Raw genomic sequence first — 19,926 nt, 5'->3', positions numbered from 1 at the left:
TCATGTAGAATAAAACTGCTATGACTTCATTTTCAAACTGTCTTCATCTCATGCGAGCGGACTTTATTTAAAATTAATTATATATTACTTTGTCCACCTCAAAAAATATTTTTACTAATCTACCAACTGCTACAGCCATAATTATTACGAAAAAAAACACACCCACCTTCCTTAATGTAGGTCTTTTTGACGCAGCTGCCAATAAGCGTGTTGTAAGCGGCCTGGTGTCTTATAATGTCGAGGAGAGCAGGCACCTGAGCAGGATGTCTGAAGGGAATCTTGGAAACCAAAGCTCCTTGAAGACACCTCCCATCCTGTACTGGGGCATCACCATTTAGGAAATAACAATGCTGCTGGCCTGGTAAAGACTAGTTGGATAGAAAGACAAACCGTTTAGAGAATCAGATGAAAATCATAATAATGATATACTTTATACTATACAGGGATATACTTTTTCCCGTTATGTCCTGTCATAACAGGGACCGATTGTGTTCACAAACTGTGAATTGTGCTGAATTGTTATTCATATATTAAATGAATCATGTTCTCTCAAATTGTGTTCAAAATACAAACAAACATGTTAAATGTGCAGATTTTTATTCCTATATTAGATGAATCATGTTCTGTTCAGAATATATGGTAGTTGACAGATATCTGGACTAACTTATTTCCCAATCAATTTGGGCATAAAAGAACATTTGTCTGACCAAACTTCTCAAAAATGCTCTTAAGAATGGACTAAGGTTTTTGACTTAAGGCCGCGTGTCCACCAAAGCGTTTTTAACTGTGGGCGCTTAGCGCAGGGTTTTTTTCAGTTGATACGTTTTGCTTGCTATGATGCGGAATATCCATGGTAGTGTTACTAGTATCTCATTTCACAGATAATTTGTTTCTGTGTTTTTTGTATATAAAATGTTGATACAATGTAAAAAATTTGCTCTGGCTCTGGCTTAAATAATTTAGTTCCGTTTTTATGCTGCTTGTTGTCATCTGTTGACTTTGTACAAGCAGAATGTGACGGTTGGTCGGTGTGGTATTTGTCCCGATCCTCCTCCACTGTGATTGGACAGCTGGGTAAAAAGTGACAGTGATGAATGCTGCATTTTACCCAAAGTTGAATATTCTTAAACTCTCGGCAAACGGTAAAAAACACAGAACACTCAGAGCTTCAGCATAAAACAGATTCTTAGCACCTCATCTCCTGCCGTTTTTAAAGGGTTGTTGACCCAAAAATGAAAATTATGTCATTAATGACTCACCCTCATGTCGTTCCAAGCCCGTAAGACCTCCATTCATCTTCGGAACACAGTTTAAGATAATTTAGATTCAGTCCGAGAGCTTTTTGTCCCTCCATTGAAAATCTATGTATGGTATACTGTCCTTGTCCAGAAAGGCAATAAAGACATCATCAAAGTAGTCCACGTGACCTCAGGGGGTTAGTTAGAATTTTTTGAAGCATCGAAAATACATTTTGTTCCAAAAATAACAAAAACGACGACTTTATTCAGCATTGTATTCTCTTCCGGTTCTGTTGTCAATCCGCGTTCACGAGGCCAGTGACGCTGCTGACGTAAGACGCTGCTGACGTGTTATCTGGTGCGTCCGTGTATTCGGGTTCAAATAAATATGTTTGGTTAAAAAAAAAAAGCAAGTCTTCCCCTGTGTCGAAATCTTTAGACATGTTTACAAAGATTGTTTTGTTTACAGCGTGCGTCTCCCTCAGACTGTAAACGAAACTCGGGCGCACCAGATAACACGTCAGCTCGTCTTACGTCAGCGGACTCATGAAAGCGGATTGACAACAGAACCGGAAGAGAATACAATGCTGAATAAAGTCGTCGTTTTTGTTATTTTTGGAACAAAATGTATTTTCGATGCTTCAAAAAATTCTAACTAACCCACTGAGGTCACATGGACTACCCACTGAGGTCACATGGACTACTTTGATGATGTCTTTATTGCCTTTCTGGACAAGGACAGTATACCATACATAGATTTTCAATGGAGGGACAAAAAGCTCTCGGACTGAATCAAAAATATCTTAAACTGTGTTCCGAAGATGAACGGAGGTCTTACGGGCTTGGAACGACATGAGGGGGAGCCATTAATGACATAATTTTAATTTTTGGGTGAACGAACCCTTTAAGAACTGATCTCAAGACTCATTTATTTACACTACGCTATGTTAACTAATTGTATACTTTAAATTTCAGATACATGCATGCCTTACTATTGTTTTCTTTTGTATGTAATATGATCACTGTCTGTCTGCCTGTTCATGTTATTATCCTGATTTGTAACTGTCAATATTATGTAGTGTCCTTGGGTCTAGGTCTATAGTCTCGGACTGACTCTTAGGAGCTAACTGAGGTGGCACAAACTAAAAGTTGCAAACTAAGAACTACAATGATGTCAACCCAAAAATGGGCGCCCTCAACCTCTGAATCAGTCAATAGTAAGACAGGAAGGGTAGCCACGGCAGCATGACACAAATCAGTTTATCTAATTATAATAAAATAATTTAAGACAATTTATTTTATTTATTTATTTATTGCCAGGACAATGCATATTAACAACAGTACGCCTGTAACATGCCAGAGTTAGCCAAAGGCTAATTTTCATCTGTAGTCCTGTTTGCCAGTTGTACAGTGGCACCCAAGGGAAAATACAATTTTAAACGTTTATAAGTACGTGTAAGTACAGCTGTGTTTGTCTGCTACAGCGTAGTTACAGTAGACGATAATTATGAACATGTAAAATCTCACTAAAAAAAATAAATTCTGAAAAACAGGATAGCTATACGCACAGGCAGTAACAGCAAATAGCAGGCACTGTCAGTGCAACAGGTTAAAACATTTGTTAGATGTATATAAAGATAAGTTTTAAAATCAATAGCAAGGTCATACAAAGAAAAAAAAAACAAGGAAAGATTCACGACTAACACAAACGGCCAACAGTAAAACTTCAGTGTTGACAAGTCTGAATACTAATAAGCGAACATTTCAGATGTGATCAAAAAAGGCTATATGTGTTGATGTCTCTGATTGAAGCCGGAATGGTATTCCACTCCAGAGATGCCATAACGGAGAAGGCGGACTGACTAAAAGCCCTTTTTCTAAGTGGAATAATACAGTCACCTCTTGACACTCCTCTGGTGAATCTGTGTGTGGTTGTTCTAAGATTGACAAAATCACCAAGAGGTTGCGGTGCCATCCCATGTAAGATTTTGTAGACCTGACAGCAATTTGTGAACTAAATTAGATTTTCCCAACTTAAAATATTGTATTTTTATAAAATGGCGCAGTGATGAAAACAATTAAAGACAATGAAACATTTATTTTAATAGAAAAAAAATTAACTGCTTTGCATTGTGCAAAATTATCACGTATTAGTATTGAAGCTGTGGAATCCTTTTCTAATAATATGTCGTCTCATTTACAGTTGGACCAATGAGTCCCATCAATGGATCCAAAATCTCCTTGGAAGCTTGCAATCCTCATAAAAGCAGTTTGCTTATTCCACATGCAAGATGGTTTGAAGATGGTTTGAAGATCAGTTAGAAAGTCAATTAAAGCTGCAAGCAGCGATGAAATGGCCCTCGCTTTAGGAAGACAGAGCACGGTGGGCAATGTGCATTTAAGTAGGTAAATATAGGAGTATGAAAAAGTCAGTTACAAAAATTTCCTTTATTACAGTGATACTAGCATGCTTTATAACTTAGCTGAGTGTTGCTAGCATGTTTGGTATATGTTTCTAGCATGATTAGCAAACAATGGCATATTTTAGTATGTGCAAGTACTGCTTTGCAGTGTTAAATGTCACTTCCTGTTGACAGTAGGTGGCGCAATGACTATAACTGAATATCGCTATGTAGATGTGTTCAGGGCGGAACTCTCATCAAACATGTCAAGTCAAGTTAATTCCCCATAGGTGTATGGTCCACAGAAACTGATTGGTTTGAATGACAAAGAAACAGCATTGCTCAGAGTAGATTGCAGGGTAGATTGATCTCCTGTGGGAGGCCCTAACAGTTTTCTATTGTTTGTAGCCCATTTGTCTTCATGTATAAAGTTCTGTCTTACAAACAGAACTTTGGGTTAAGATTGTTGAAGGGCGACATGCGAACATCACTGCTGAAGGACTGCTACACTACAAACCTTCAATAAATTCTTCTCCCCACAAGAACTCTGGTCAAGCTTACTTATTTTATGTATTGGAGACATCTAATACATAGGCGAGCCACCCAAACCACTGCTCGGCCAAATACAGCAAAATCTAACAATTTGGCGAGAGCCAGCCAGGAGAGACCGACAAGAAGAGAACTCACCAACTGCAACAAGGAGTAAACCAAGAACTCACCAGCTGCAACAAGTCGAGTATCTGAAGTTCAAACAGACTGCATCTGTGGACACAACTTATTTGAATCAACTGGATCCTGTCTCAAAGATCCTAATTTGGTGAGTGAAACTTATCAGCTCTCTAAAAGAACATCTTCTGAAAAGAATAATAGTAGACCAGTAAAGATTTGTAGTGTAGTCACACATACTGTGTATTTTTGAGAATTTTAGGCTTGGGCCTTTTTCACGAGTCTGTAGAAACCTTTTAAATGATTTAGTTAATTCTCCTGAAACTGTAGGAGCTATAGAAATAAGTTGTATAGCTTGGCCCTGTTCCCTTGAGTCTCTAAGAATCATTTAAGAAAGAGGTTTGGTCCTTTCTCATGGGATTGTAGGAGCTATTGAAATAAAGGATAAGTTTGGTCCTTTCTCTGGAGTCTGTAGGAATTGTTAAAGAAACAATTTAGTCCGTTCATCCAGAGATTGCAGAAACTGTAATTTTAGGCTTGGGCCTTTTTCATGAGTCCGTAGGAACCTTTTAAATGATTTAGTTAATTCTCCTGAAACTGTAGGAGCTATAGAAATAAGTTGTATAGCTTGGCCCTGTTCTCTTGAGTCTCTAAGAATCATTTAAGAAAGAGGTTTGGTCCGTTCTCATGGGATTGTAGGAGCTATTGTATAAGTTTGGTCCTTTCTCTGGAGTCTGTAGGAATTGTTAAAGAAACAATTTAGTCCGTTCGTCCAGAGATTGCAGAAACTGTATAGGGTTTGGTCTTTTCTTTGGGCCTTTCTCATGAATCCGTAGGAGCCATTGAAATATAGTATAAGGTTTGGTCCTTCTTTTTGGAGTCTGTTCGTCCAGAAATTATAGAAACTGTATAATGTTTGGGACTGATGTTGCTGCAAGAATTGGTAATTCTTGACTGGATGTTTAATTCAGAAACCAATATTTTAGTTTTGAATTAAACATTCTAATTGTGTTAGAAATTAGAAGTTTATTTGCCTTCTGATGAAAGATGCAGAAAGATTGAAAGTCTAATGTCTAAAGTGCAAATTTAAACCAATTCAGGTTAGAACTCAGAAAGAACTGAACAAGTCTTATCAATCAGAGTTTTCTTTTGTAGAAATGAAACAAAGAAACTTAGCCTAAACGTTAATGTTTTGTTTTGAATGTAGTATTGAAAACTAAGCTGAGTAAGTAAACTAATGACTTGTCTGTGTAACTGAAATGGTCAGTCTAAAGACTGCTGAGAATTTAAATAAGCACCTTTAACGGCTCTAACACTTTTTGTTTTGTTTCCACACCTCGGAGGGCACTTCTCCTGTACTTGCCATGGCTGAGTCTGCACTAAAAAATGGTAATGGCCCTGCACTGAGGCCAACAATAGAAAGACATGGAACAGAACCTCCAAATGTTACCATTGATCAGATGATGGACAATCTGAATGCATATTTGGGCAAAAGGCTGGGACTAAGGAAGTGCCATGATGACATGTGCCAGAAGTATGGCATCAAGCACTCAGAGAGTGGAATATGGGCCTTGCCGGACATTAAAAGGGCTTATGGAAAGATGCAGCGCTTAAGGACAAACACCAACAGAGATGGCTTGTCTGTGATTTTCGTAAAACAAATTCTACAGCATCGACAGAAGTGTGAGACTGACAAAATCACAGCGTGAGTACAAAGCAGAGAAAGCAAAGGTTCGAGCACTGGCTGAACAATTGCAGAATGAAAAGAAGGACAAAGAAAGACTCTTAAATGATAATGACAAGCTGTTAAAGTTGCTTTCCACACAGCTAGAATTAAAAGACTGCTCTGGACAAAAAACTCCCATAAAATCTAGCAGCAAGACAGAGAAAGGGTCACTCTACCCATTTAAAGACCCTCAAGAAGATTGAGGATCAACAACGTCATTATCTGCTAGGAGAAAGTGACAGCAGCTCGACTGGGAACCCTGATGACAGTGATGCTGAACCTGAGAAACATGCTCATGTCACCAAGAAGAACAAAAAGGTTAGACTCGCTCCTGTAATTGTCAAGAACAGAAGGACTGAAATTGAAGTTGACAATGAGGAGGAGTATGAGGAGGAAGGCGAAAGACGAACCTGCATCTTAAAAAAAAACTATTAAGAAATATGTTCTATATAGAACATACCAACCTGCTACTCCAGATCAAATTGACAAATGGTCAAAAGAATTGCCAGACGTGTACAAGCAACCACGGAAAGCTTGGTAATTTCTTCAACACTTACAGAAAATCTACAATTTACATCCACTAGATGGAGTAATGATTGCTAATGTGAACTTAAGGGATAATGACCAAAAGAGACTAACAGAAAGTGTCGAAAGAAGGATTGGTGAGTTTCAAGAAAACATCGAGGCTGGATGGGAAGCTGTACGAACATTCTTGTTTGAACTGAAACCTGCAGAGGTTAATTGGGCTAGAATTACCTCATGTATGCAGAAGACTGGAGAAAGTGTTGCAGAGTTCGATGAACGCTTCAGACAAATTTGGTTGGAACATGCTGGTTTAAATGACAGCGATGATCTTGATAAGGACACTAGCATGCCTCTGAAAACTGCTTTTGTAAATGGACTGAAACCTGAAGTTTCAAAAGCCCTCAAAATTAAATATGACGACTGGGACAGCATTGGAACATCTTTTAATCAGATTGTTGAGTGGTCAGCAAAGATTGAAAGAACACATGAAGTCAAACTCCGAGCATTGCGATCAAAAACAATGTCATACAACAACAGGACAATGTGGAATGAGCATAAAGAAAATGAAGATAATAGACAGTCAAAAACTCAAGGAAGATGCAGGTACTGCAACGAAGGAGGACACTGGGTTCGTGATTGCAAGCTGAGTTTAAAACATCAAAGTGATGATGAGGACAACCTTTTGAGAAGGTTTCAGCAGTTGACAGCCAAACAAAAACAGACTCTGCTAAAAGCTGTTGAGCCGCAGGGAAACTGAAGAGCCTCTCTCTGCAGCACCAACTAGTGACATCTCATCCGACAACTGATGAACTCCATGTGTATGCAAAAATGACAAATGAAGACACCACCCCAAAGGTAAAAGCATACACAGAAGTCTCAACAATTGAAGCCAAAGGTGATGTCCTAGTCGAAGGTGTTGCTATACAAGCCGTAAAGGAGAGAGGTGCACATACAGCGGCATTAAGACAACTTCAGCAAGTTTTGCCATGTAAACTTATTCAAGATGAAGCATACAGAAAACAAATGCCATCAGTGATGGAAACTAAAACAAAACTGCATAATGACAAGCAATGAAGTAAGGATGACCACAAGGAAATTGGACTATACCCTTTTGAACATGTCACAGGGCGGTCCATGTCCACTGAAAATCTAACATCTGACAGCCTTGCCCAAACTGATGAAAGACTCAGCATGGTAGAACACAATGCCAAGAATCAATTTTCACCATTCAAATCCAAGATGGAAAGCCTTCAGGATCTCATGGTAACTGATGAAACAGTTAAGGTGCAGAGAAAAGATGAGTGGACAGACGTGAGCCATTGGGATTTGAAACATCTGCCTAGAGATGAGGGATAGATGGCAGTAGTGTTTATCAGAGTCCAGATATGGCGGGACTAGGGTTTTTAGGCTCTAGCTTGTCGCCTGAGGAAGAAGACATAAACATACAACCACTGATAAACACAGTAGTGTCCTGCCAATATTTAATAGGGACAGTTTTTCAGGCAGTTAGGAACAATGTGTTTAAAATATTTTCCTTGGCAAAGATAGGTTCCCCGTTTCTCTTTTGTGTGATTGCAGGTGTTCCAGCGTTCCAGAGGATGAGCAAAGACATCCAAAGTTTAGACTGCACTGGCCACCTAGATGAAAACTTCTGAACACTCACAGAACACAACACTATCCGCCACTTCTAAAAGATCACAACTCCAAAATAAAAGCTTCCAGAGGACTCAAGCATTCAAGAGAATGCAAAGTTTCACCATGAACTCTTATCCTGTCATTTTAAGTAATGGAGCCTGTATGCAGCATGCTGTATATATGATTAATGAAGTTTGTTTTGTGATCAAAAATGATCACATGAGGGATTGTAAGATTATGTGTATTTTCAGTTAACTATAGTCAGATGCAATTACATTGTTACTGTGCCTCAGATGTAATCAACTCTATCTGTGTCTGAAAGGGTGTGAACCAAATGGCCCATACAGATGTATGGCCTAGAGAAACTGAATGGCCCATAGGTGTATGGTCCACAGAAACTGATTGGTTTGAATGACAAAGAAACATCATTGCTCAGAGTAGATTGCAGGGTAGATTGATCTCCTGTGGGAGGCCCTAACAGTTTTCTATTGTTTGTAGCCCATTTGTCTTCATGTATAAAGTTATGTCTTACAAACAGAACTTTGGGTTAAGATTGTTGAAGGGCGACATGCGAACATCACTGCTGAAGGACTGCTACACTACAAACCTTTAATAAATTCTTCTCCCCACAAGAACTCTGGTCAAGCTTACTTATTTTATGTATTGGAGACATCTAATACATTGGCGAGCCACCCAAACCACTGCTCGGCCAAATACAGCAAAATCTAACAGCTTTTAACAGTATGGATTGTTTCAAAGCAGCTTTACAGTGATAATAGAAATTACCATAACAGATTGTTTAAGCTTTACCACAGCTCTAGGATAAAGTTATTGTCCAGCTAAAGTTATTTTTGTTTGATTCACTTCCGTTGCAAAGATCATTAGTTATTAACTTAAAGGCCGCTAACACGACACCGTTCTAACAGAAAAACCCTTAAAGTGCTCCAGCCGCCCATCCGCATAAAACGGTGCCTGGTGTCTCGAGAACGCACTCCCTGAAATAGGTTCGAAGGTGAAAATGTGTGAAGTTTGGGGCAGATTGGACATTGTATGCCTAAGTTACAACAACTTCCTTTTGAATTTATAACATGCATTTACAAGTGTTTATAACAAGTGTTGCTAACATGTTTTAAGACGTTTCTAGCATGTTTCATATTAAGTTTGGGGTAGATTGGACATTTTATGCCTGAGTTACAGCAAATTCCTATTTAATTGCAGTAATAGAATGTTTTAGCATTTAGCTAAGTGTTTGTTTTGTAGGTATTAGGTCATTACATGTATGTAACGAATTTTGTACACGTACGTGAAACCTAGTGGGAAGAGCACTCTGTTGAACCTTTATAGGTGGCGCTAGACTATTTTGGCCCACCCAATTCTAAAACCCATATAAGATGTACATTTTCACCAGTTCTGATGCGTGTGCAGTTTTGTGAGTTTTTGAGCATGTTTAGGCCCTCAAAAATGCGATTCACTTTAGAGAATAATAATAATAAATATAGCTGCGAGCAGCGATGACGGGCCCAAGCCAGTGGCACCACCACCCCAGTGCCTTTAGGGTAAATGTGCACGACGGGCAATAGTCAAGTCAAGTCACCTTCATTTAAATAGTGCTTTTAACAATATGGACTGTTTCAAAGCAGCTTTACAGTGGTAATAGGAAATTAAAGTTACAGAGATTGTTTTGGTTTTACAGCAGCTCATGAATAAATGAATATGAATCAATATGAAGTTAAAGCCGGTAATGTAAAAGAACCATATCAAAGTTGTCTGAATACACCACATTTTTGGCATCAGCTGGTACAGCCAGCTACAACAGCCACATCTATAAGATCATTTAAATTTAGATTTCATGTCATGTCATAAGATGTCATAGGTCACTTTGAAATGAGTTTATCTTTGCAAAAAGTATTTGTTCATAAGTACAGAATTTATCTCAAGGTCTTTTTATATTTTTTTTATCTAATTATTAAACTAATTATATAAAACTATATTGTCAGTGCTCTTCAAATATGTTAATCAAACTTATTGAAGAGACAAGGCCTAATTCAGTTTCTGTCCTTTAATGCAGGCCAAAGCACACAGCAATGAAAGGGTTAAACATTTATTCATTTAGCTGACATTTACATTTATTCATTTAGCTGACGTTTTTATCCAAAGTGACTTACAATTGCTATGTATGTCAGAGGTCGCATGCCTCTGGAGCAATTAGGGGTTAAGTGTCTTGCTCAGGGACACATTGGTGTCTCACAGTGGATTCGAACCCGGGTCTCTCACACCAAAGGCATGCGTCTTATCCACTGCGCCATCACCACCCCTAAACTCACCATCGCTACTACAGGAGTCGGAAAATCAGAGGTCTGGAATGTGTTTGGAGTGGTGCTGGATTCTGATGGAAATTCTACAGGTTATGTGCAATGCTCAAAATGCAAGGTGCAGATGAAATATGACAGCAAAAAAACAGGGTCGTCCAGAAGCTTTTTATTTGAGGCATATTTAGTAGCCTATATAGCCTATTTATATATTTAAAGTTTGTTTCAGTTGTTTGTATTGTTTGTAGGCTATTTTTAAAAGACGTGAACATTAAAGGTTGATTTGAATTCCTGTCTGCTGGTCATGATAATACGTGTATGAGAAAAAAAAGGGGGAAAAAAGAAAATCGGCGTCAGGCCGCGGGCCGGGTTCGGGCAGATAATTCATGTTGATGTGTCGGGTTACATCGGGTCCGGGCTTTAAAAGCCACGGGCCAGGTCGGGTTGTAATTTTCAGGTCCGTTGAGAACTCTAGCAGACCTGACCTGTTGAAAAGAGATGGTATTCATCCCTCCTGGGATGGTGCTGCTCTTCTCTCTAGTAATATGGCACATAATCTTAGAGCACAAACATGAGAATCTGGGGCTCAGGTCAGGAAGCAGACAACCCGACCGTCTGCTAGCTGTCTCACGTCACAGAGGTCAGATAAATCCCATCACATAGGGACTCTTTCACCTAGATATCATCACAGAGACTGTGTCTGTTCCCCGAATTAGGAAATACAAAAAACTTCCAAACCCATCTAAGGGTAAAAATTTAATTAATGTTCAACAAATAAAAAACAGAAATAATACAAACGAACAAATGATATAGCTCGGGTTGCTGAATATTATAAGCACTTCAAAAGCACTTATTGTTAATGATATGATCACAGACTACAACCTAGATGTGCTGTGTTTGACAGAAACCTGGCTAAAACCAAACAATTACATTACTTTAAATGTGTGCACCCCCCAAGATTACGGTTATAAATATGAACCCTCGTATGAAAGGCAAAGGGGGAGGTGTTACTGTAATTTATAGTAATATTTCTGAATTACCTTGTAATCTAGTTTCAAATAAAATTCGTTTGAAATGTTGGTGCTAAATGTAACAATATCTAGTGTAAATGATAAATCACATTTGAGATTTATGCTGCTACTGTATATAGGCCACCAGGGCACCATACAGACTTTATCAAAGAATTTGCTGATAAAGTCCTAATTGTTGGTGATTTTAAAATACATGTAGATAACAAAAAAGATGCATTGGGATTGGCATTTAAAGACATTCTTAAAGGACAAGTTCGGTATTTTACACTTAAAGCCCTGTTTTAAGATCGTTTCTGATGAAACAGAACGGTTAAGATTGAAATTTGGACAAATGCTGCCGTCCCGAGAATTTTCGGTTTCTGTGGTAGCACCACCAGTAATATTGTGAAATATTATTTCAATGTAAAACAGCTGTTTTAATATATAGTAAAGTGTCATTTTATTCCTGTGATCATAGCTGAATTTTCAGCATCATTACTCCAGTCTTCAGTGTCACATGATCCTTCAGAAATCACTCTAATCGTTCATATTCAAGTCTGTATGACCAGAAATGAAGGAGTGGCCTATTTTAAGTCTATTTTGCTGCTATGTGAAAATAAACCAAGCAAAACGCGCCGGCGCGTTTGCCGCCCCCAGAGGGTTAAATGAGCATGGATTTCTAGTGCATTACTTGAACTTCTTAGGTAATATCTATCAGAATTTAAAAAGGACTGAATAAAGCTCTCTGAACTTGACGTGCGATGCCGCGCTGACTGACATGTATGCGCATGAATCACTGTCACACACGCTCAGAGCAAATATTGTAAGTTACTGCATGATAATACATTTTTATCTAGCAGAATAATAATGCATCTCAATACACAGTCTCACGTTTAGTTATGTCTTTTAACTGTTATAGTATTTCGAAGGGCAAAAACATGAACTTTAAATATTGGCTTTAGGTTTACTTCAAGTCAGCTGTCACTTTAGCACGAGGCCAGTAGCACATTAGCTACGGAGAGTAGACGGTCTTTTGTGGCTGTTTGAACACATTGGATCACATGAGTGTTTACACTACGAAAGCAATCCGGTTTGAATGCGTCTTCAAATTCCTCTGGAAGTGGTGCAAAGTGGGCAAGCTCAAAATGTTTTACACCTTTATTTAGTGTCGTCCACTTGTGATCTGATCAACCAAAACGTATCTTAATACCAGGTATAAACAGGGCCTGCCCAAAAGGCGCTACTTTAGCTAAAATCGTTCCTAGTTACTGTGGTGCAAGTGGTTCTGTCAATAGTAATAGGAACTATGGAAACGTTCCTCCAGTGCGGAAGCCCCTCATGTTGAGTGCTTCATTACTGCAACCTGCCTGTGACGGCCGGTTGTCATTTCACTGGCTATTATGATCTTAGCACTTACTGTGTGCTGTCTAACGCCTATTATACATTAACATTCAGACAAGGGCACATATGTGTGTGTGAGAGAGTGCGTGCGATTTTGGTTGGGTGACAGTTGTAGGTTAAAGTTTGACAAGAGAGTGTGACAAAAGCACAGTGTTGTGTTTTATTGCGAGTGTACACAAATATATGTAAACACTTTGCAGTTTGAATTATACGGAGTATGTTTTTGTTTCCACTGTTCGATCGCGCCCGCGCCTCTATCTCACACACACACACACACACACACACACACACACACACACAGTTCGATTGCGCCCGCACCTCTCTCTCTTTCACACACACACACGCGCACACACACACACAAACACACAGTTCGATCGCGCCTGCGCCTCTCCCTTTCTCGCGCGCGTACACACACACACTTCAGCATTGCAATATTGACATCGCAGTCTGTTCATTATGCTGCCTTCAGACCAAACCCGAATTGAGCAAATTTTATCGCTATTTAGAGTTTATTTATTTTTATACCATGTATTCTACGTGTAAATTCGTGCACCGAACCGTGACGCCCGTACCGATTCGGATCAATACGAATACATGTACCGTTCCACCCCTACCACTGAACAGCAGGAAGAGGAAATCAGGCCATAGACGAGCAGTGACCTTGCTGCGCTGGTCACGTGATGCATGCCGTTGACTAAACACAATATCAATGCAGATTGAAGCATTTAAGAGATATCTCTATCGATACCTCAGACACCTATGTGTTCAACCTGCAACGATTTCCATTAGATGGATGGGTAGAATTAACAAACAGCAGATGATGAATTAAACACTCCATTTTGAACAGATTTCTAAACATAAAAACAAAAAAAATCACGTAACATCATCACCAACTATTTTATATTTTTAGATGCTTCTTATTAACACTGAATGAGTTTAACAGTGTCATGCCCTGGAAACCTGGGAAACGCGTCATAATCTAGTCCACACCCAGCGGGGGGGGGGGGGGGGGGGGGGAAACAATCCAACCATCTCCATTGACTTTGGATTGCGAGAGGCTGCCTACTTTTTTTATAACATTTAACAAAAGACAGAAAAATGCCTAAAAGCTGCTGTGTGACAAGGTGTACAGCAAACAAGCTAAAAAACCCAGAAATACATTTTTATAAGCTGTCGACCCGTAAAAGCCAGCCTTTAAGCAAAAAAAGTGGATACAGGAAATAAGACCGAAGCATCAGCAGGAAGAATAGGTCAATTGTGGGATCCTGACACTCAGTATGTCTCTCAGGTTCACATAGGGTGGTGAAATAAGCAATCAACATGGTTAAAATTATGAATGTTTATTTTTAATTTTTTTACAATATGGCGTCGCAGATGGCTCGGTGTGGAGCTCTCCAGCTATTGTGTTGTTTTTGTTAGTTTGTTCTGCGTTTAGTCATTCTTTTCCTATCAGTTTCACCAAAGACGAACTACTGGACATTAGGAAACACACACCAGATAACTTTTCTACAGTTTTTGATTATTCGGACGTCTTGCAGGACATTCTCGTCGGAGGGGCAGCATTGTTGTTCAAACGCGCGGTCAGACGCAAACGCGGGAAGCCTGCCGGCGCACTGGTTAATCTCCGCGAGCCGGCTCCGCACTGCACCCCCCAGGATTCATCTTGCGAATCTCCGATCCCTCCCTAACAAAACGGACGAACTTCTTCTCCTCACCCGCACTAACAAGGATTTTTTTAACTCTGCTGCTCTGTGCTTCACTGAAACCTGGCTGAGTGAAGCCATACCGGACAACGCAATACATCTGCCGGGCTTCCAGCTGTTCCGAGCGGATCGCATCGCGGAGCTAACGGGGAAAACGAGAGGTGGTGGATTGTGTTTCTACATTAACGAAAGTTGGTGTACAGATGTAACAACACTGAAGAAGTTGTGCTCTCCTAATTTAGAGGCACATTTCATAAACTGTAAACCCTTCTACTTGCCTCGGGAGTTTTCCTCTTTCATTCTCGTGAATGTATACGTCCCTCCAGACGCGTGTGTGAGCGCGGCGCTACAACAGCTGGCTGAACAAATAGCTGAAACAGAACAAAGGTATCCTGACTCTCTTTTAATCATTCTTGGGGATTTTAATAAAGCAAATCTTTCCTGTGAACTACCAAAATACAGACAGCACGTTACATGTCCCACCAGAGACATTAATATACTGGACCACTGTTACACCACAATAAACAATGCGTATTACTCCGTCCCACGGGCAGCTTTAGGGCTCTCTGATCACTGTTTGGTTCATCTCATACCGACCTACAGGCAGAAACTGAAATCAGCTAAACCTGTAATAAGGACTGTAAAAAGATGGACTAATGAAGCAGAGCAGGATCTACAGGCCTGCTTTTATAGCACTGATTGGACAGTTTTTGAAGCTGCTACCAACGATCTGGATGAGCTCTCAGATACTGTAACATCATATATAAGTTTCTGTGAGGATACATGCATTCCTACCAGGACATTCTTATCATTTACTAATGATAAACCATGGTTTACTGGGAAACTCAAACACCTTTGTCATGCCAAAGAGGATGCCTACAGAAATGGGGATAAAATATTGTATAACCAGGCCAGAAACAGACTGACAAAGGAGATCAGAGTTGCTAAAAGAAGCTATTCTGAAAAGCTGAAAAAACAGTTTTCATCCAACGACCCATCATCAGTCTGGACTGGCCTGAGGAACATCAACTACAAGTCACCATCCCCCCGATCTGTGGACAATCAACACCTGGCTGATGATTTAAAATCATTTTATTGCAGGTTTGAAAAGCCCTCATTCACACCACACACCGGCTCTGTCCTGCACTTTCACACATTCACCATCACCTCTTGCATAGAGAGAGAGCCAATACCCGCATTCAGGACCAAGGGAAGAACTCCCACCAGGATCAAAAAGAATCTGCGGCAATTACAGAAAAAAAAGGGAAAAGCATCTCTGGGTAAGAAACAGCAAATTGTTTTATTGATGTTAAGTGTAAATTGATAATTGTGAGTGAACGTGAACCATATTGGCTGAATTTGTCTCTTTGGTACGGGCAGTGGACGGAAGAACCACGCAGTGGACGGAAGGACCACGACTGATTAATTGGTTTACTCAAAATTTTTAATTATAACCTGAGAAAGTCACGTTAAAAGTGGACGAAAAGCCACAGTGGACGGAAGAACCTTAACCTGATTAATCACGTGAACTACAATCGAGTGCTGGAAAGTGCTCATGGAAAGATTTTGAGTAAACCACAATTACAGTGCATATTTGCTAAAACCTGGCTGATTTTGGGGGAAAAAAATCGGATCTGTCGAAGACGTTTGACATTAGTAAGATGCGCGTCAAAAGGGAAAATCCAAGAGAGAAGATTCAGTCAAAATGGGGTCTACTAATAGTAAATTAGACCATTTTTACACACCTATTTTCTGTCAAATGAGAAATAATTATGGGGTAAATGTATGGTTGACATACAAAAACTGATCAAATATCACGATTTCCCCAAGGCGGAAACCTTGAGTAAGATAAGACTTAATGTCGTAAAAGAATCTATAGAAAAAAACGAGGGAAAACATAATGGTTGCTGTGTGTGTGTTAAACATGTATGCAAGGGGTGTGAACAGACTATAATGTGTTGGGTAGAAGAGGCTGACAGGCGAGAACGAAAACAGATACAAAAAGAACTAGTGGGTAACAGCGAGAAAGATGTGCAGAATGTTGTATGTGTGAAAACAGTTCCACTGGAACAGAATACTACTAATGAACCGAATGTATGTGTTTCCCCACATGTGACCGAGATGGCAACGACTCCGCCGCCTGCCTACAACACAAATCACTATCCCGTAGCAGAGATAACGGCCCTCAAGCTGGACCTCGATCTGGACCGCTCTCCACCACCCCTGAGAACCGCACAAGAACTGGAGCAGGACAGACAACAAATGGCACAACGAATGGAAGCCCAAGAAAAACAACTTGCAGAAGCAAGAGCACAAATTGAATTGACATTGACAAACCAAAGAGCAGCGCAGGCAAAGGCAGATGCAAGAGTAGTGCGAGCGGAGGCAGAAGCCCCAGAACGAGTGGTAAAAAGACTATCAGAACATCTTCGAGCACAACTACCAACACCGCCAATACGGAAGGGGGAGACAGACTCCTCAGCACGGGCCGCAACAAGCAGCGAAGACGACGAGGGGAGACCGGGACCAAGCGGGCAACAAATGTTGACAAGATCACAAATCAAGCCAGAAAAAGTCAGTTTTACAGCGGAAAAAAAGTCAAAAGGTCGAATGTGACGGCTCCGATGGTTGAAGTTGCTGGCACCGACGGGCCAATACTAGTCTTCAGAGCCTGGACAATGTCTGATATGAAGGACGCTATGGCACATCTACCAGACCCATAAGACGCGGGTGAACGGTTTGCCAGTGAACTGCTTGCGATATGCAGAGAATTCAGCCCGACCACACAAGAATTGAAACGACTGCTGACTGTGAAAATGGGCGCTGTGAAGTGGGGCAAAGTGGCATGAAAGCTGGCAAAAACAGACGTGAGAAGGGTGCACGCAGACTGGGACCATGAAAGCAACGACTCATACAAGAAAGAAGTGGAAAATTTCTCCACCGCCATCAGCACAGCTTTTCCTCCGCGTGTGGACACTGAAAAAATCACATGCTGTGTCCAAGAAAAAGAGTAATCGGTAAGCAGCTAATTTTTCAGACTTTTTGAGACATTTGCACAGTACAGTGGCTTACTTGAGCCCACAGATAGGGGAACAAAACCGAGTACTTGGGAGAGTCATTTTATGGGATATTTTATGTGAGGACTGAAACCCGAAGTCAAGGGACAAAGTCAAGTTATGTGGAGTGGAAAAACGGCCGTTTGAGTTCAGCACTGCAGCACGCTATTCACACTGAAGAGGAGCTTGAGGAAAAGAAAGACAAGAAAAAGACCCTCACAATGGTAGTTGTGCAACAACAACAACCTAACAAACCTGCGTTTTCCCATTCAAACCCTGCTAACCGAAAGGGACAGAGAGGAAAAGCTGCTGGAGGAAGATGGAACTGTTATGTTTGCTCGACAAATGCACCGAGACTGTACAAGATGCAGACTGTGCAGGAAGGACGGACACTGGAGAAGCGCGTGTCCGAACATAAAGTCTGATTGAACCGAGAGGGCAGGAGAGCGGGACAGTGGTTCAGCTCTAGGAAGTCAATCTCTGGCTACAGCAAAGGGAAGTGAAATCATTTTTACGAACACACACAAACGACGCACACACAAACACATACACTGATTTACTTTCTGCTACCTGCAATGAAAAAACTGCTTGCAAATCTTTGTGTGTGACTGATGATTTGAGCAGTGTTGTGATTGATGAGTGTGTTAAATTTTACAAAAGCACAGGGTTTTCTGAAATGCCAATTTGTCCGATATTAGTCAATGGGGTAGTAATCGATTTTCTTGTGGATTCAGGAGCCTGTCACTCCACGTTATGACCATGTGATTTACCATGTGTTCCGAAATTAACCGGAAAAGTGTATGGAAGCACATCGGCCTCGGGCCATTTGCTTTCTGACCGGTTAACAGAACCATTTGAGTGCGAGACAGAAAGCGGACGCTTTTTCAACCACGAGTTCGTGTGGTCCCCTAACTGTCCAGCACCTCTGATGGCTCGTGATTTAATGTGCAAATTAAATGACCCCTATGGGATCAGCATTGAGGAAACACCACAAATTACTTGTTCTAAATTTGAGCCGAAATGGGCATATGAGTGGCAGATAACAGATGTTGATTGGGCAGAGAAGATTTTGAAATTGGCAAAAAGTCGAACAAACCCAGTCAACACAGAGTTTATGACAAATGATAAAATGCATTGTACATCACATGTCGTGGCAGAGCGAGATTTAGACTTTGAAAAGAAGTGGTTTAATTCTGTGGAAAATGAAAGTGTGAAATTTGACAAGATTTTCTGGAAAGAAAATGTGTGTGCGCTGTCTGCAGTGTTGAATGAGAGTCAGAAAGGTTGTTCTCTCATGACAGAGAACACTGTATGCCATTTATCTGTGTCGAAGACCATAAGCCACCAGTGGAGAGATGTGGGCCTTTTTGTGAATGTTTATCAGCCACAGACTGGGTGAAAGTTGATTCACAGACAGCAGAGAGTGAGAGTGTGGGGGCATTTAAATCAAACTGTGACTTTGAGGTTGGGGTCCTGAGAAATGTGACTGCTATTGGGAGAAATGTGACAGCACAGGGGGAGGGTGATATTTTTGCTTCAGAAATTGATATTTCTTTGGCACAAATATCACCGAAATTGTGGGCAAAAACCAAATATGATGTGGGGCTTATAAAAGGATGTGAGCCAGTGGTAATAATACCAAAATCTGATTTCAGACCATGTAAAGCGCAATATCCCCTGAAACGTGAAGCATTAGAGAGCATGAAACCAGTGTTTGATGCTTTATTGAAAGAGGGTATAATCAGGCCCTGTGATGATTCACCAGTCAGAACTGCAATTTTTCCTGTAAAAAAGATACGTGACAGAAATCATCCAGTCGAGTGGCGGTTCGTTCAGGATCTCCAGGCGGTAAATTCATCTGTCATTGCAAGAGCTCCCAGAGTGCCCAATCCGTATATTATCCTGTCGCATATTCCGCAAAATGCTATGTATTTCACTGTGGTGGATTTGACTAATGCTTTCTTTAGCGTTCCGGTCGATGAGAAAAGCCAGTTTTGGTTTGTGTTCGATTTCAATGGTAAAGGTTACACATTTACACGATTATGTCAGGGCTACTGCGAAAGTCCAACGATATATAACGAGGCACTCAGTAGAAGAATTGATAATCTAACTTTGACAGAGGGAACCGCACTTCTCTCTTATGTCGATGACCTTTTGATCTGTTCAGTAAATGAGTCTGTTTGCAGGTCTGACACTTTGAATCTCCTGAAGCATCTTGAGAGGGAGGGGCACAGGGCAAGCCTTGCAAAGCTGCA

General features: G+C 40.5%; 1 protein-coding gene across 2 annotated transcripts in view; it reads right to left on the bottom strand.

Moving 5' to 3' along the window:
* The window catches only part of LOC143710236 (mediator of RNA polymerase II transcription subunit 1-like), a 194,409-nt gene that overhangs the window by 23,475 nt on the left and 151,008 nt on the right, over positions 1–19,926 (bottom strand). For both annotated transcript variants that reach the window (XM_077201241.1, XM_077201240.1), the window contains one exon: positions 167–368. In XM_077201241.1, coding sequence (XP_077057356.1) covers positions 167–368 — 202 coding nt within the window. The remainder of the gene's footprint in view (positions 1–166; positions 369–19,926) is intronic.

Source organism: Siphateles boraxobius, unplaced genomic scaffold (assembly GCF_051911475.1).
Source record: "Siphateles boraxobius isolate OS27281-9 unplaced genomic scaffold, OSU_SipBor_1 46, whole genome shotgun sequence".
NCBI classification, from domain to species: Eukaryota; Metazoa; Chordata; class Actinopteri; order Cypriniformes; family Leuciscidae; genus Siphateles; species Siphateles boraxobius.
This window is presented reverse-complemented; position numbering and strand designations above follow the sequence as displayed.